Source organism: Coenobita brevimanus, chromosome 41 (genome assembly GCF_032717465.1).
Source record: "Coenobita brevimanus isolate Jiangsu-jjx chromosome 41, ASM3271746v2, whole genome shotgun sequence".
Classification (NCBI taxonomy): Eukaryota; Metazoa; Arthropoda; class Malacostraca; order Decapoda; family Coenobitidae; genus Coenobita; species Coenobita brevimanus.
Window position 1 is genome coordinate 16,221,678 of NC_136994.1, and position 16,016 is coordinate 16,237,693.

Genomic DNA, 16,016 nt, shown 5'->3' on the forward strand with positions numbered 1-16,016 from the left:
CCATCCTTTACATTAAATAACCCTACTGGGCCCCTCTTCCTCCTAAATCATCCATCCATCCTGATCATGACCCACCCACTGCCCCACCCCACAGCATGAGACAGATCTTGGTGAGCTGTGTCGACAGCTTGGCCACTTCCTGAAGGCCGAGCGTCAGCTGCGCACAGATGAGGTAGCAGCACTCAGGGACAAGCTAGAGGCCATCATTGTCACAGCTGCTGCCATGCAAGGTAACACTCACCCAGGAGATGGCTTGTCCTTGCTGACATATGCCGGGTGACACTCATGCAAGATGACAGATTCTACATACCACAGTATTGCCGTACACCAATAGTGTCTTACGACACCTCAAATGGCACTGTATTTTGCACTGGTTGTTAACTCTAATGGGGTATGTTGGTTGACACTGGTTACTTTGCACAAGATATCAGTAATCACCTAGCTACTTTGCACAGGATAACCTGTATCCATAATTACTGTACTTGGTTACTCTGCGCAAGATAATCTATAAATACCTGGCTACCTTGCACAAGATAATCTGTAATGACCTACCCAGCCTTTTATTGTACACTGAGGGGAGAAGAAGTGTATGATGGCAGCATGGGTGGGCAGGAGCACTGGGTAGCATGTGGGCTAACTCTTTGGTGTGGTGGGGAGTCTGCTGCATGTTGCTATCATTATTCGGAGCATTGGCTTCTATCCTTACCATTCTTCTTACAACCTTTATTTTCATCTCTGTGGCAACTCATAGTGGAAGAAGGGATACTTATATCTTCTTGTGCACTGTTTTCTCTACTGTACTTACTCTAGCTTCATATTACTTTTGAGGTAATTTTATAATAAAGTGAAAATAACTTGGGAACCATTGCATTACCACATTATCATAAACATTGGTAACAAGACATACTCATTTTTGCTTCCATTGCTGTTTATTTACTTATTGGGGAATTATTAATAAACTTTGGTTGAGCCTGTCTGAACTTGTTTTCTCTGTCTTGAATGGAATGGATGATTGCAGGATGTGGTGTGTGTGTGTGTGTGTGTGTATGTGTGTTTGTCTTTCTCTGTGCACTTGTATAGAATGTCAACTTTTTTTTTTCCCCAAGATGTGACTGAATTCTTGTCTTGTCTGTCTCATCTGTGTGTGTCTGCTTTTGTTCTTGATTCTATGTTCAGTATTGCCGTAAATCATTTTCTTTTGTATGTGCATAATATTGATGACTTTATTTTCAGTATGGTGTATTTTGTATCTCACTGTTTTGCATGTACTGTGAATGATCCTGCTGAAATTGTAATGTGAGTACTTTATATAGAGAGTGTTACTTTCCTTAGTTACTAAAGTGTCATATGTTGGAAATGATACGCACATTTTGAAATTGTGTTTATTGAGAATAGAACAGGTTTGGCCTGACTTGGACCCTCTTCAGGTGTGATGATGGTTTAAGTTCTGTCTCACAGATAAAGACGGTTTCAGTTTTTAGGTGTAACTGCATCCAGGTAATTTGGAAAAATCTAAACTTAAAGCCTCATGGTTTGCAAAAATACATGTGCTACTCTAAATGCACCACTTTCAAGTTTATACATTCACTCTCAAGACCAACTAAATCCATACAAAACACCATACATAGCATATGGGACAAGCTACTGTAGGTACTTTATTACTGTCAATATCTTGTGAGGAGAGTAAGAGCAACTGTTGGATTTGTTATTTTGTGTGTATATTGTATGTTATTTTCTTTGCAGTATTGATTTGACTTATCATTGAGTTTCCAGCTTATAGTTTAATTTGAGCAGGAAATACGAAGTTATGTTGCATGATATATGATGTAGTGTGAGATATTTTTGAATGACAGTATGTCTGTCAGCTGTATTCTCATCAAGTTAGAAGTCACTAACACCTCTTTCTTAGCATTTTTTTTTTTTTTTTGCATTCCTTTTCATCTTTTATGTATCTGTGTTGTGTTTATTTTTTTTTATTGATATGTTTCTGTAAATATTTAAAAATAATATTAACTTGCCACATACAGCAACAAAAAGGTAAGAAGAGATGCTGTAGAGCCTCCTACGGGAATATATGCTGTAATAAATAAGTAAGGAAGAGGTGACATAGAGCCTTGTAAGTTGACAAGAATATTCACACGAATGCTTAGTGAGACATATGCAGAAATAAACAAGTAAGAAGTAGTAGAAAACCTTGTATAAATATGTAAGGAAGAGGTGCTAGAGAGTTGGCTAAATGATGGTCTGGGTGTGTGTGGGTGTGGTATTGACGTGTGTTTTGCTGGTGTGACACAGAGCAGCGTGGGGGGTGTCGTGGGGAGGCAGCAGCGGGTGGCACAGATCAGCAGCAGACACCCACGAGGCCAGTTCTCCGCAGACCCGTAATTACCTCAAGGAACAAGGGTCAGTACATACACATTAACTGACTTAGTGCTGGAGAGAGATATGCTTTCCTTTGGTAGCACTGATATAACCAGGTGGCTCTGCTGCTTGGTTATACAAGATGGATGTTCTTCTACTCCCTCCCCATCCTCTGAAAGCAGGATGGGGGATTGCAGAAGGAGAGAAACGTCTGCTTGCCTATTCGCAGTAAAGCAGAAAGATTTTTGTCACAATGAAGTTAAGATTGAATACCATACTTAGACGTATTAAGATGCCTAATGATCTAGAAATAAAATACACTTGTAGTAATGGCACTGACTTGTGAGAACTGTATAGTGTTTGTATCTTCCAAAGATGAGAAGATGGTTTTTAATTATTATTTTGATTAATTTTTTATTGCTCATGTAATGCCACTCAGGGATGAGTGAGGTTGGTCACTCTCATCTTAAATTTCACGACCAACATGCCTAGCCCCGAGCTCTTACGCTCCTCGTGGGGCAAGGTAGGACTGGATGGATGGATGGATTAATTTTTATATATTTTTATTATTTATTTATTATAATTCAGCCAGGAGTGTAAGTGAGTTCCAAGGACCTACACTTAGAAGTGACAACATGTTCTTACTTCCACTCCTTAGCTACTTTATTTTGAGGCTGTGTGCAGGCAAAACTCTGCCATAATTGTATTGGCCATAAGTATGCAATTGCTTGACTCATAATTAAGGAGTTATGAACACTAAAACACTAATTTGTGACTAGTGAGAATCCACTGAGTTACAACATGAGGTAATATATCAGCATCATGATTTTGGAATAACAAAATAAAGCCACACTGAATGAGGAGTACCGATTCATGTAGTTTTGTCCAGAATTTTAATAATAGTTTGTTTTTAATAACTTACCAGAGATTTTCACTCTTTTGTTTTACCAGCATATTACCTTCAGCTCAGTGGTAAAATAAGACATGTATAGTTCTACATCCTTTCTGTAGCACTTATTCATTACTTGGACCATATTCTAATGTTAATTTTTATATATCAGTTCAGCCTTCAAGCTTGAGAGATGGCAGTTTTAGGTCAAGTTCAAGTGGACTGAGAATAGATATTGTGTGTGTGTATTGTGACCATCTCTGTTTTGATTCCAGAGCTGATGCGATCACCCAGTTGCCCACGACTCTCTGGTGTCTCGTCTTTTTTATCGGTTGGCCCGTCGGAAGTGGGGGGGACGGGACAGCCTCAAACAATCCCTCCCCCACACCCGACCACCCCAGACCTTCCGTCCCCCTTGACCGGGATGGTGGCCAATCGCAAGAAGGTGTTCGAGACTCACAGGACGTCATTCACCGAGTCCGTGTAGACAAAGTACAGGCTGAAAGAGAAGCCATGAAAGATCCTCGACCCTCTTTGGAGCACATCTCAGAGGCTCCAGAATATGATGAAACTGAGCATAAAAATAGACCCTCAGCTGTATTAGCTAAAGACGGAAAGCAGGGAGACCATAAAGTGGCTGGAAAGAAATCCGTATCAGGAGAGACAGTTAGTAATAGATTGGCTTCTAAACAGCGTCCCTCATCAACACAACTCCTTACTCGACGGAACACAGTTGCAAAGTGTACTGGGGTTGAAGATGATCTGCGAAGCGGTGTAGCATGGCGGAGGAATAGTGTAGGCAACCAGGTTATTTGGGAAGAGGAGGTTAGAGGTACAGATGCTGCCACGGATCTTGAGTTTTCTGCACTCATGAAACGGGTGAGTGAGCTTAGACGAGGGGACCGCGATGTGAAGGAAGGAAGGAATAAAGACGGGGGAAGTCAGAGTCCAAGAGAAGAAGTAAATGCCAGAAGACGTAGAGAAAGAGAGGTAAGCCCATGTCCTCCCCTAATCCGAGAGTCATCCTCTAGAAAATCTCTTCCTGCCAATGCCCTCAGGTCCTACATGCGAGGGACCAGATCCTCAGTTCTTAAGACCCGTGATGGAAGCATCTGTGAAATAGAACCACCACCCACCACAACCGCCACAGCCATGAGACAAAACAGACTGCATGATGGTGCCAAGAGTCCTTCAAAGGTAGAGCAGAGTCCTACCGGTGCCATTAACACCATCGGTAGACGTAAGAAGTTGGTTAATGTCAAGCCAAGCATTCCTCCAGTTTTACTAAAGCGTATCAGTGGTGCAGCAAAGAGTGAAGGGATGTCAGCAGCACCAAGCAGCACGAAAGGGACCACTGATAAGAAGAGTCAGACCAAGGATACAGTGAAAGATACAGCTGTAGATACCAACACTGAGAGTGGTGGTGGAAGTGGTGAGAGAGGAAATGGTAGTAGAGGCCTCATGTCACCATCACAGCTCAAGGTCAGCAGTCAGTGTTGTCATGAGGATTGTTCGAGCTGCCATTTGGTTGACCTTTGGTTTACCATTTGGCATCTTGAAGTTAATAAAAAGTGAACTCATTCTGTTTCAGGGATCTGATATTTTGTAGATGACCAGTTGTGACTTTTCACATTACCAGTAATAGCTTGAGCATAGTTCGTTTCAGTTGCTAGAGGAAATTATAATAATTTTTCCTGGACCTCTTCTGCTTTAATCTGTCCAGCAGTCATTTCAAACAAAGAGACAGGCTTTAATATGTACATGACTTTGACTCAGAACCAAACATAGAGCTAGACATATGTACAATACTGTATATATGTCAGACATCAGACAAATACTGCTGTAGTATAGACATGATATCCTTTAAGTGTCAGACTTCAGATTCTTAGAGTGTAGGAATGCTTTACTGCACAGATGTCCAATCCTGACCACTGTAATCCAAAAAAATACCACTGGAAAGGTGATGATGCTGGCTGGCTTGCATTGTATTGTCAGATACAGCTGTAGCTTACTAGATCTGCATACCAGTACAGAAACTCAGAGAAGTACAATTTGCGCAAAATAATAGCCTAACCCTCGGATCTGCCAAGCCGGGTGTATAATCTCCACATATTTATTTCTAAGCCACCAGTAATAAGGTACAGTCAGTCTTCACGTAGAGTCTTGAGTGTGTATAGGCAAACTGGTATTCTAAGAGAAATATGCTTCTGGTTTATAAGTGATGGGTTAACGGCACATACAGCACTTACTTCTGACTTCTTTGCAACTTTATATTAAATCGTGGGTGTCTTTATGTGAAGAACAAGTGTTAACCCTTTTAGTCTGATAATAGACCTCTTGTTTTATTCTCGTTGCAACTTGGTCATTTGTTTATTTTTAGTCTTTGTTATGCAGGAGCTAGTGAAAGCTATGTCTAACCTTCCTCATTTTAAAAAGTCTTCCTAAGCCGAGTAAATTTGTCGAGGTAGGAATGATGATGAGAAAATACAGTATATTGTGGCAGGTTAATTCATCACAAACTTAACAGTGGAATTGCTTTAACTGGGGACATTATTCAGTAAGTTCTCATTTTAACCTGCTTTTTTTTTTCTCTCTCTCTCTATTAAAACTACAGAAATTATAGAAAAATTGCCTACTAAAGGTTCAGTGTTACTTATAAAAGAGATCTGCTAGTTTTCCCAAATTTACAATACCAGTTGTATGGAAAAAAAAGTTGTAATATTTTGGAGTTCATCTCAGACCTAACAGTGAAAACCGACGGTACCCTTTGGATGACGTACTAAGCACTGTATCATGCTAGTTCACTGAGGTATACCAGAGTAGCTGATCACTTGTATATGTGCTGTATAATTGTACATGTTCAGTGCTGTTACATAGAAGTTTTTTTATCTTAAGCTAACATGTAATATACCCACCTAATAGTAAATGTAGGAGTAAACTAAGTGCAAATGGGAAGTGACAAGGTAAGAGATAGGAGCCAGGCATAGAGATTACCCTTCTTTACTGTGGTAATGTCTGCTGAGTTTATTCTTGCAGGGGCTGCCATAATGGAGATTGTTTCACTATGAGAGTTCTTTCTGAAACTGAATAGATGGTAGCTACAACTCCAAGTTTATCTGAATCTGAGCCCAGTGGACTACAGGCTGAAGTTGTCATTCTCCAGCAGCCCACCATCCTACTTTTCGGGGTAGGGAAGAAGCTGAGGGAGGTCTGTATAGGCAGCTGCACTACCCGGTTATATCAGTGCCACAACATGAAGGCATCCCTAACTTAAGTAGCCATCTGGTGGTAGCAATAATAGGATAAATAGGCCATCTTACTGAAGGGTTTAATTACTTCATCCCAAGTGTCTTATTTATAATATTCTTGCTATCTCTAGACATTTTATTTTAGCATCAGATGGACTTTAAAATCTGGAGGGGTTGCAAACTTTGTCAGTCCCTTCACTACCAGGGGCTCTCCTAAGCTGAACAAAATCATCTGGTACCTGCAAGAATATCAAGAAGACAATATCGTAGTGCAGGAGTTTAAGAAGCATGGTAGGTAGGATGGAGAGGGATGAAGTCTGGAGCAAGGATGGATGAGCGACAAAGCAAGGAGAGAAGGTAGGAAGCAATGCCTTACTTCACTTGTTAATTTTAATAGCACTGACCAGAGATTATGACCCTAGTAACACACATATTTAGGATATTTGAACACAGAACAAATAGGTTTTAATGACTTCCATGCCTTTTATTATTTCTCAATATTTTTATGCATATTTTTTTCCCTTTGTGGATCCCTTGTCTATAACTTTTTTAACTCCTTCAGCTCGAAGATGTCTTTTATAATCTTTTCTTGCTAACTCCAGACAATTTTCTGCTCTTGAGAGATTTTTCAAACTGGAGAGGTTAGATGTAACCTTCATTAACCCTTTCAAAACACATGGTCTTCTTAGATTCAGCTTAACTCAGTATGAGAAGGGAGAATAATATTAATAAGATGTAATAATTGTGAAATGGCTAACACTCATTATCATTACATTCATTTTTATTTATATTTTTTTCTACTCAATGAGGATTTTGCTTAAATCAGGAAAGCCTTCTATACAATGTTTAGTAGTAGTACCTGTAATAGTAATAGCAACCCCTGGCTCATCTCAGTGTGAGCCCAGTGGACTGCAGTCTAAAGCTACCTTCCTCCTGTAATCCACCATCTTCCTCTTGAGGGATAAGGAAGGAACAGGATTGTTTGTATAACCAGGCAGCAGAGCTGACTAGTAATATCAGTGCCACCACATGAAGGCATCCCTCATTAACACCAAGTATAGTATTTAAAAGGTTTACTGAAGCCTATATCTATATCTAACCTCCCCATTTTGAAAAGTCTGAGCTGATTGAAGGTGTCAGGAAGTAAGAAGAAGCTAGACATCCTCATTCTGAAGTGGCCAATGGACAGTTTGTGGAAAGTATGGGTATTTATTGCTTGCGGTTTATTTATTTGGCTCGTTTGGGGCCCCGATCAAAATGTTGTTGATGGGAGTGAATCCGTATTTATGATGTGGTTTTTGGTATCGGTGTTTCTGTGGCCATAAGAATTTTTTGTTGGGTGTTTTTAGAAGTCTTAGTTGTTATTATTATTATTATTATCTTCATTATTATTTCTTGCCCCATCCTAAGGTGAGGAAAAAAAGGTCTGAATTATTATTATTATTATTATCATTATTATTATTATTATTACTATTATTATTATTATTAATTATCGTTTCTGTTATTAATTGTATATTTGTTAATTATTCGTATCATATGATATCAATATTTTTATTTGATATTTGGTTATATACGTAGTTTTAAATGAGAAATCTCAGTAATTCTATTATTACATTTATAATAATTTAATTCTATAACCATCTATATTAGTACATTATTACTATACAGTACTTCTTTATTTACCCCTTCTCTGTGTCTTCTTAAATTGTATTTTTGCTTTTTTTTGACATTTTTATTCAGCTTATGAGACCTTTTGATCTAGATGGGTTAGACATTAATTCCATCAGCGTTAGAAGGTCTCCCAAGCTGAATAAAATGATCTGATAGTAACAAGTATATAATTTAAAAGTCATTATGTTATTGAAGGTGTTAATTATACTGATTATTAACAATATTGTGATTATCAATGCTGTTATTCTGTTGCTTACTAAACCCCTGGCTGCCCCGCCCTCTGTATATGTCCTGTACAGACCCACACTCTAGGTTATCAAAGGTTTATCAATGACAAATGTGTCTATATATTTTAAATAAATAATTGAATTGATTATCATTTATTCTTATCATTAGTTATGTTATAGTAATGATGGAAAGTTTGATTACCTCATACAGTATTACCTATTTATTTGGCAGTAGGTGGGGGTGCCCATCGTCTACTCACTTGATGTAGTTGTTGCTTTCAGGTGACCCTACACTGAGTGACAAGCCTAATGGTTTCCTGTAACCCAGGAAGCCATTTACAATGCTGGGTGGTAACATATAACCAAATAATGGGGTAATGTGGAGCCTACTATGCTGCCCCGGTTAAGTAGGTGGAGAGACGTGAATGTGGCATCCATTCAGGAACCAAACCTCCACTCTTCCCCATGCCTCACTGTTGTAAGGCACTGTCTGCCACAGGGAAGCATCAGTTCACTACATAGGATGGCCCTGCAGGAACAGTTGCTTGCTTGTGGTTGGTGGGTTTGCTTTGTCAGATACTCTGGGGTTATCAACAACTACTACGAGGGGTGATTAGAAATAAATGACAGTGAGTCCATAAACTTTTATTAGCATGAAGAACTATCAAACTATGACTCACATTCCTTCTAAGTACTCCCCTCCAACCTCTATGCAGCGTTCCACTCTCTTTCTCCACTTCATGAAGCAAGCGTGGTACTCTGAAGACGGTATACTTCGGAGTTCTGAATTGACGGTCCGTGCCAAGTCTTGGATGCAATGAAATTGCTTCCCAGCGATGGCAGATTTAATTTTTGGAAACAACCAAAAGTCACAGGGAGCCAGGTCAGGGGAGTAGGGTGGGTGGGGGAGCAGAGTTATACCTTGTTGTTCCAGGTACTGCATAGTGAGGCGAGCTTTGTGGGGTGCAGCATTGTCGTGGTGCAGCAAAAGGCGAGACCGACGGCAGGTTGGTGCGGTGTTGGCCTTGTGTTCCAAGACTTGTGGAAGGACCTGGTCTGTGTAGTATTAGGCTGTGATAGTGGACTTTTCAGGCATCACATCCATGCATATTGGTCCTTGAGAATTGAAAAAGATGGTGAAAAGGCGCTTCCGGCTGCGAAATCCTTCCTTCAAAATCTGAGGTCGAGGGTCTTCATCGCCCAACCACACCATGTTTGACTGCTTGTCACGGGTTGTGAAGAATGAAATCCAACACTCATCTCCAGTAGCAACATCTGAGAACCGTTTTGGACCATTTGGTTCAAATTCAGCAAGCCAGACACGACAAATCCTCACCCGTTCAGCCTTTTGCTCATCAGTCAACAAATGGGATATCCATCGACAACACTTCTTCCTCAGGTGTAATTGTTCATGCACGATGTCATATGCACTCCCATAACTGATATCAAGCTCCAAGGCTAAGAACCTAAGAGTTACAGTTGGATCCTCGTCAATGATGGACCGTGCACGGACAGTTGTTGCTTCGGTCACGGATGTCCGGGGGCGTCCAGAGCGTTGTTCATCTTTCAATTCAGTTTTTCCTGCTGTGAAAGCACGAATCCAGCGGGAAACAGTTTCCAGGGAAGGAGTAGTGTCTGGATAAACTTGTAATAATTCCCCTCGAATCTCTGTTGCTTTCTTTCCAAGTTTCCACCTCGTAAAAATGTAGAACCTGCAGCCTTCTTTCGAGTAATCCATGTTTCTGGCCAGAGAGCAAAAACAAGAGTGAAGCATTCACTCACAACAATAAAACAAGAAAAGTCAGGCATACGGCGACAAGTTCAAACTCGTAAGGACAGGCAACTCTGCACTCTCCTTGCTCCCCTACCTCCCATCTTTCAAGGTTTTCATGTTATACCACGAACTGTCATTACTTTCTGATCACCCTTCGTACTTGCTATGACTCACTCAGACTGATAAAGTCATGAACCATTCCATCTCTTTGCAGCTCATTTCACACAGCTGTGTGGCAGGAAAAGACAATATTACTGCTCTACATCTTTTCCATAACACTTCTTCATTACTACTGTAGTATCATATTTTAGTGTTAATTAACTGTTACAAATCAGTATTCAGTATGGACAAATGGCAATTTTAGGCCAAGTTAAAATAAAGTGAGTATAGTGTTGCATGAAACATTTGTTGTGTCACTCTTTTGTTTACAAGCCAAGATTGGCCAGTGGTACAGTGCTGAGACACAGAACTTCATAATTACGACTTGATATTTCCTGAGTTCCGCATGGCACGTAGCATACACCGTGGCTGGGATGAACCTGGAGAAATACAAGACTTTTAATTACACAGTCTTGCCATTGAGATGATGCATTGTTACCCCATTAATCTGATGGTTATTCTATGTTCTGTTCATGCTGTTTAAAGATGATTATGTTCAGTTTAACAGACTCCCCTAACAGTACAAGGGTTAATGAAGGCTAAATCTAAGCTGTCTGGTCTGGAAAGTCTCCTGATCAAGATAAAATTGTGGGATAATTGGAAAAATTATAAACAATAAAAAGAAAAAAGTTGCATGAAGGGGTTAATTTTTCTGAATTCATGTGAAAACCACTCTTGTAGCCTGTTTGTTCTCCAAGGCCCTGCAGTCCTACATGCCTAAGACAGCAGCACACCTTCATGTTACCTCTCAGACACGATTACCAGCCCAGAGATAGGTGTGATGGTGTTGACGGCATTGTTTTTATATCAGGTTGGTGTGGTAGAACAAAAAAGACTGTTTTCATGAAACTGTTGTCTCTGAACTGCTCCTTGCTTCATCCTGGGTTGTTCCTTTGATCTTATGATCTGCAGCTCAGCTTCTTATCTATACCTGTAACACTTTATATGAAGTCCCATGCAGAACTGGACCTCCCCCTCAGAGGGAGAGTGGTAACTGGAATTAACCCTTCCCCATGCTGGCCAAGTACAAATTGGGAAGAGGTGACTGTAGAAAGACAGTGCTTGTGAAAGTTGGACTGGTTATGTTTGTGTCTATCAGTCTGTATATATGTTCAGTATGAACCAATAGGGTGCAGCACTAAGCATTGGAAAAGATATACAGTACTAACAGTGTCCAGTCTCATAGTTTGGTTCATTCTTTTATTCATCATTTAACTCAGTGTTGCCCCATGAGGAGCATAGGAGTCCGGGGCAAGGCAAGTTGGTCCTGACATTTAAGATGAGAGTGACCGTCCTCACTCATCCCTGAGTGGCATTTTGTGAGCAATAAACCCCAACCATCCCTTGGATATATACCTGCACCGGCTCAATCCGATTGGAGCACCTTAATTACCCACTAAACCACGAGGCGCCTAATCTGGTTACAATATATGGGTACCACCCAGCATAGTAAATGGTTTCCTGGTGTACAGGAAACCTTTTGGCTTGTCACTTAGAGTCACCCATAGACAGAAGCAAGAGGAAAGAATGGAGGAAAGAAAGACAAAGAAGGAAGGAAGAGAGGAAAGGGCAGGCACCCGAGAGCAGCACTACATCGAGTGAGTGGATGGTGGGTGCTCCCACCTCACAGTTTGGAACTCAAGGTATATACAGGTCATGTGACAGAGTTAGTACCAGGAGTTATTCATAAAACTTCATTAACTGACAGAAGATCCTCAGTCTTCCCCCAGAAGGCATGAAAAAACGGTTAAAAATGCTTACCTTCCCACCAAGATACATTCTACCATGTCTGAATCTTCCAATGTAAAGTTTTTCCCCAGTCTCTGAATGTCCTCCTTGTAGTGCTCCACGTGGAACCTGTCCATTGCTTGCCTGCTGCCACACCACACCTACATTCCCAGGATTGCTCAGCATCTTTATGGACAGCAGAAATACATGTACAGTCAATACAAAACTCCATCCTCCTCTCCTGCATCTTTCTTTCACTGTTGGGTTCACAGGAGCTTGACTGAGACATAGCTGACAAAGGTGCATCATCACTCACAGACTGGGAAGGTGTGAGGTGCAAACTTTGAAAACAGCTGTGAGAAGTAGATCAAAAAAGGCCTGGGAAAAGGCCATAGAGTATGACCTCAGGGTCATGCAGTGTGGAGACCCACTATTAGATGACCAAGACTGATGAGGGCAAGCATGTTGAAGCCTTTATAAACAAAATGATTGGACAATAATATACACCTCTGTTCACTATGTCATATTCAATGCATCAAGGAATCTACCAGTGAAAGCAAGGAAGAAGAGATGGATGGACTTTAATATTTGATAAGGAAATTTATCAGTAACCATCTGATCAATACTGCATTCTAAACTGATCTGGAATTTGATCAACTCTGCATTTTGAATTTTACTTGGTTCTTCCTACACCAATGAACATTTTCTAAATCTGTTTAAGTTACTTCTTGAATGCTAAAGGATAACACAGACACTAGGATTTTATTAATGCTACTGATACTCAAAGATAAATTTTATGTTCAGCCGAGGGAAGCACCATCACCTCAAAGAATTAATCCTACAAAGAAGGAGATGTATGAACCACTGCAGGTCACAGGGCATTGATATAACTAGTGGTTGTCAATAATAGTTCCAAGTGTATCCCTTATGTACTCAACTACTAGTATGTATGATACTACTGTATTAAGTGGATGGAATAACACCTTCAGGGAAGCATCTTAGCACATATACAGTAGTTTGGTATTATATTGATTTTGAATGCTAATCTTCACTTTTTTGTAAAAGCTGGCAGGAATGGGGGGTTGTATTAAAAAAATCTACAATATGTTCCTATGACAATGAGTTGTAATCACTGTGATGAAAGAAATGACACCTACCATTTTATAGTGCTTGGAGGATAAGTAAATCATCAGTGATGATACTAACTGTTTTGACACTGATGTCAGGATGGGATTCAAAAAGGACAAGCATGCTTACTTGATCCCTTCTTTGTTGTAAGTCAGCACCTGTGAATGTTAAGCACGTATCCTACAGAACTATAAACCATTGAGTGAATTCACCTGGATTTACTCACATAGTACTCAGTCTTAGCAATGGCCTGGCTGCCCCAGGGTATGAGGCAGGTGGTGTTTCCGGGTGTGATCATTCCTGGGATTAGGCCACCGTTGTGTCGCGCTGCTACCACTATAGAGTTTTCATCCTGCACCTGAGCCAGTCCACGCCTCCTTCCATCCATCCATCCATCACGCTTCTTTCCAAGCCGAGTGATTCTATAATTTGGCCCATCTGGATTAACCTTGACTGGAGAGGGACAGATTGACCCTGATTCGCAGGCAACCATCTTGATCCCTGCAGTTATTTCAGTGTCTTAAAAACATCTTCTCCATCAAGCAGGCAATATTAGTGTATAGAATATAATTTTTGTGTGTGTTGTAGAAGGCAACCAAAATGGACGGATAAGGGAGGGCTACAACCTTGTTCTTGTGGAGTTTTACATGATTTGGAAGAAATGAAGTATGTTTTGACAAATGTGTACAGAAGAACAAATTTAAATTCAGCAATGCACTGAAAGTAAGGACAAACAACATATTATATGGTGGTAAAGATTTTACTAAATAAACAAGAATAATTTTCCACCTAATGTAAAGGTTACCAACAAGGAAGAGGAACAAAGAGGTCATGAGATGGAGTGGCTAAACTGTTGAGAGATTCAAGTGTGACCAGTTAGGTGGGAGAGTGACAGATGGTGTAGTACCAGTTTTGACTGTGATGTTAGCCTTGAGGGGGCTTGGTCTTTCACTTTCCAGTCCCACTTTTTCTCTTACTATTATGTCTGGTCAATACGTGCAGAAAGAATGATGCCATTTGTAAGCTTCATTATTTATAGTACATAATCCTAAGTACATGATACCATCCAGCTGCCCATACTGTATTCAGTATTGTTCAAGGATGCCACTCCAGTCGTGCTGGATGGTCTTGGTGGGAGCACCTTCATCAAACTTGGCATCACTTCTGCCAGGATGCAGCTCATCATCATGCACCTCTTCCATCTCCTTCAGGTGCATATGCAAAGATAAGAATCTCACATAGGGTTCTCTTGTCCTCAGCAAATCAAGGGTAAATTGGACATCATGGCTATATGGTTTCTATGGTTCTTATGTTGTCAGACACCATTTGTGGCTGAACAGGGTACTGGTATGTCTCAACTGCTGTAAGACCTGTAACTCCTGCCATTTGAAGTCGTAGTCAGGAAAAGAACTGTGAGAAACAACTTTGTACAAGAATCAGTCCAGCCTGAATATCAAACCTGGGTCCTTCCAGTGGCCAGGGCCATTGTAGGCTTCTTGATATCTGGTTTCATTGGCATGGTCATTGACGTCTAGTTATGGCTATGAGAAGTACAGTACATCCACCACACACCTGTATTCTGATGGTTAGGTTCAGGACTCTGTATGTGTCTCGGTGTTTGATTTCGCTGGGGGTAGTAAGGCTCAAGAAAGATGGATGCTCATTTGTACTGCAACATACTCCTTCTCAGAAACAGCCTCAGTCCCAAACACTGGAGTAAAATCATGGTTAAGTGGACTGTGGTTTTCATGGCCACACTTTCAGTCCCAGATTTATTGTTTGAGGACTGAAGTTTGTTATTCTCAACACAAGGGAACCCCACAAAACCCCTGGGGATATTCAGGCAAAGCTGGAGAGAGGGGAGAGAGAATATTACCTGTTTATACTTTGAGTGCCATAGAATCTGCAGTTAAGTGTCCCTCCCTGTAAAGAACACCTACTGTAAACATACTCTTTTAACTCGGCCTAAATTTGCCATCCCTCCCTGCTCCGTTGTAACAATGAATTAAAACTAGAACATGGTGCTAGTCATGAGGAAGTGCAATGGGAAGAATGTACTTGAGCCACAGCATAGTCTTTTCTGCCACTGAGCTAAATGAAATGATCTGGAAAAAAAGTATAGAAATCTAGGCCATGTTAAGGTGAAAAGACATTTGTACCAGGCAGGGTTTATTATTCCAATATCCTTTGGAAAAAAAAAAAAATGCTCCACAGATATAAATGAGGAGTGGAAAAAGAGGGAGTTGGGTGAGCAAAAGCAGTTGATGATTATGGGTGTGTGGATTGGGTTGAACGAAAGGGGATGCTTGCTTGTATAGAATTTATATGGGAACAGGGAATGACTTATATGACCATTAATGTAGTAATATCTGGGACAAAGGTGCAAAAGTGATGGGTGAATAGATGTAGAGGAAGACAGGAAGAAGCCTGTGTTACAAAGAAAGTAGAAAAGTTCCAGGAGGGGAAATGAAGTACTGTGGCGGACATGGAGGGTCAATTGGAAGGGTATAATTGGGCATAGATGAAGTAAAAGTGTAAAATGTGTACGAGAGAGAGAAAGAGAGAGAACTGGGCCAAATTAAATAATCAGAGCTACATTGTGTTTAAAAAAAAAAAAAAAAAAAATGAAATGAAGGTGATAATCTCAAGAAAATTTGTGAATACCACAGTGAACTGGACACGTTCAGACCCACCCACACTTCACTCTTATCTTGACGTTTTTGTTTTGCGTGATACAGTAAAAAAAAAAAAAAAAAAAAAAATCTGATTGAGACTTGCACACGCAGCACAACTTTCTATTGTTTTATTGTTTATTATTGCCAGACCGCCAG

At 40.4% G+C, this 16,016-nt stretch overlaps 2 protein-coding genes across 2 annotated transcripts in view; one reads left to right on the plus strand and one right to left on the minus strand.

Moving 5' to 3' along the window:
• osp (myosin phosphatase Rho interacting protein outspread) overlaps window positions 1–3,751 on the plus strand; it is a 156,694-nt gene extending 152,943 nt beyond the window's left edge. Inside the window, exons 37-39 of the mRNA XM_080270542.1 lie at window positions 95–230; window positions 2,296–2,403; window positions 3,526–3,751. Of these exons, the coding sequence (XP_080126668.1) occupies window positions 95–230; window positions 2,296–2,403; window positions 3,526–3,737 (456 nt within the window). The 3' untranslated portion in view covers window positions 3,738–3,751. The remainder of the gene's footprint in view (window positions 1–94; window positions 231–2,295; window positions 2,404–3,525) is intronic.
• A 6,844-nt stretch (window positions 3,752–10,595) lies between these two features.
• Window positions 10,596–13,678, minus strand: LOC145397525 (pfs47 receptor-like). Its single transcript, XM_080270596.1, has 3 exons — window positions 13,412–13,678; window positions 12,091–12,243; window positions 10,596–10,709 (listed from the first exon to the last, which is right to left on the minus strand). Exons 1-3 carry the CDS (start codon window positions 13,676–13,678, stop codon window positions 10,596–10,598), a joined length of 534 nt encoding a protein of 177 aa, XP_080126722.1.
• Window positions 13,679–16,016: the final 2,338 nt, after the last annotated feature.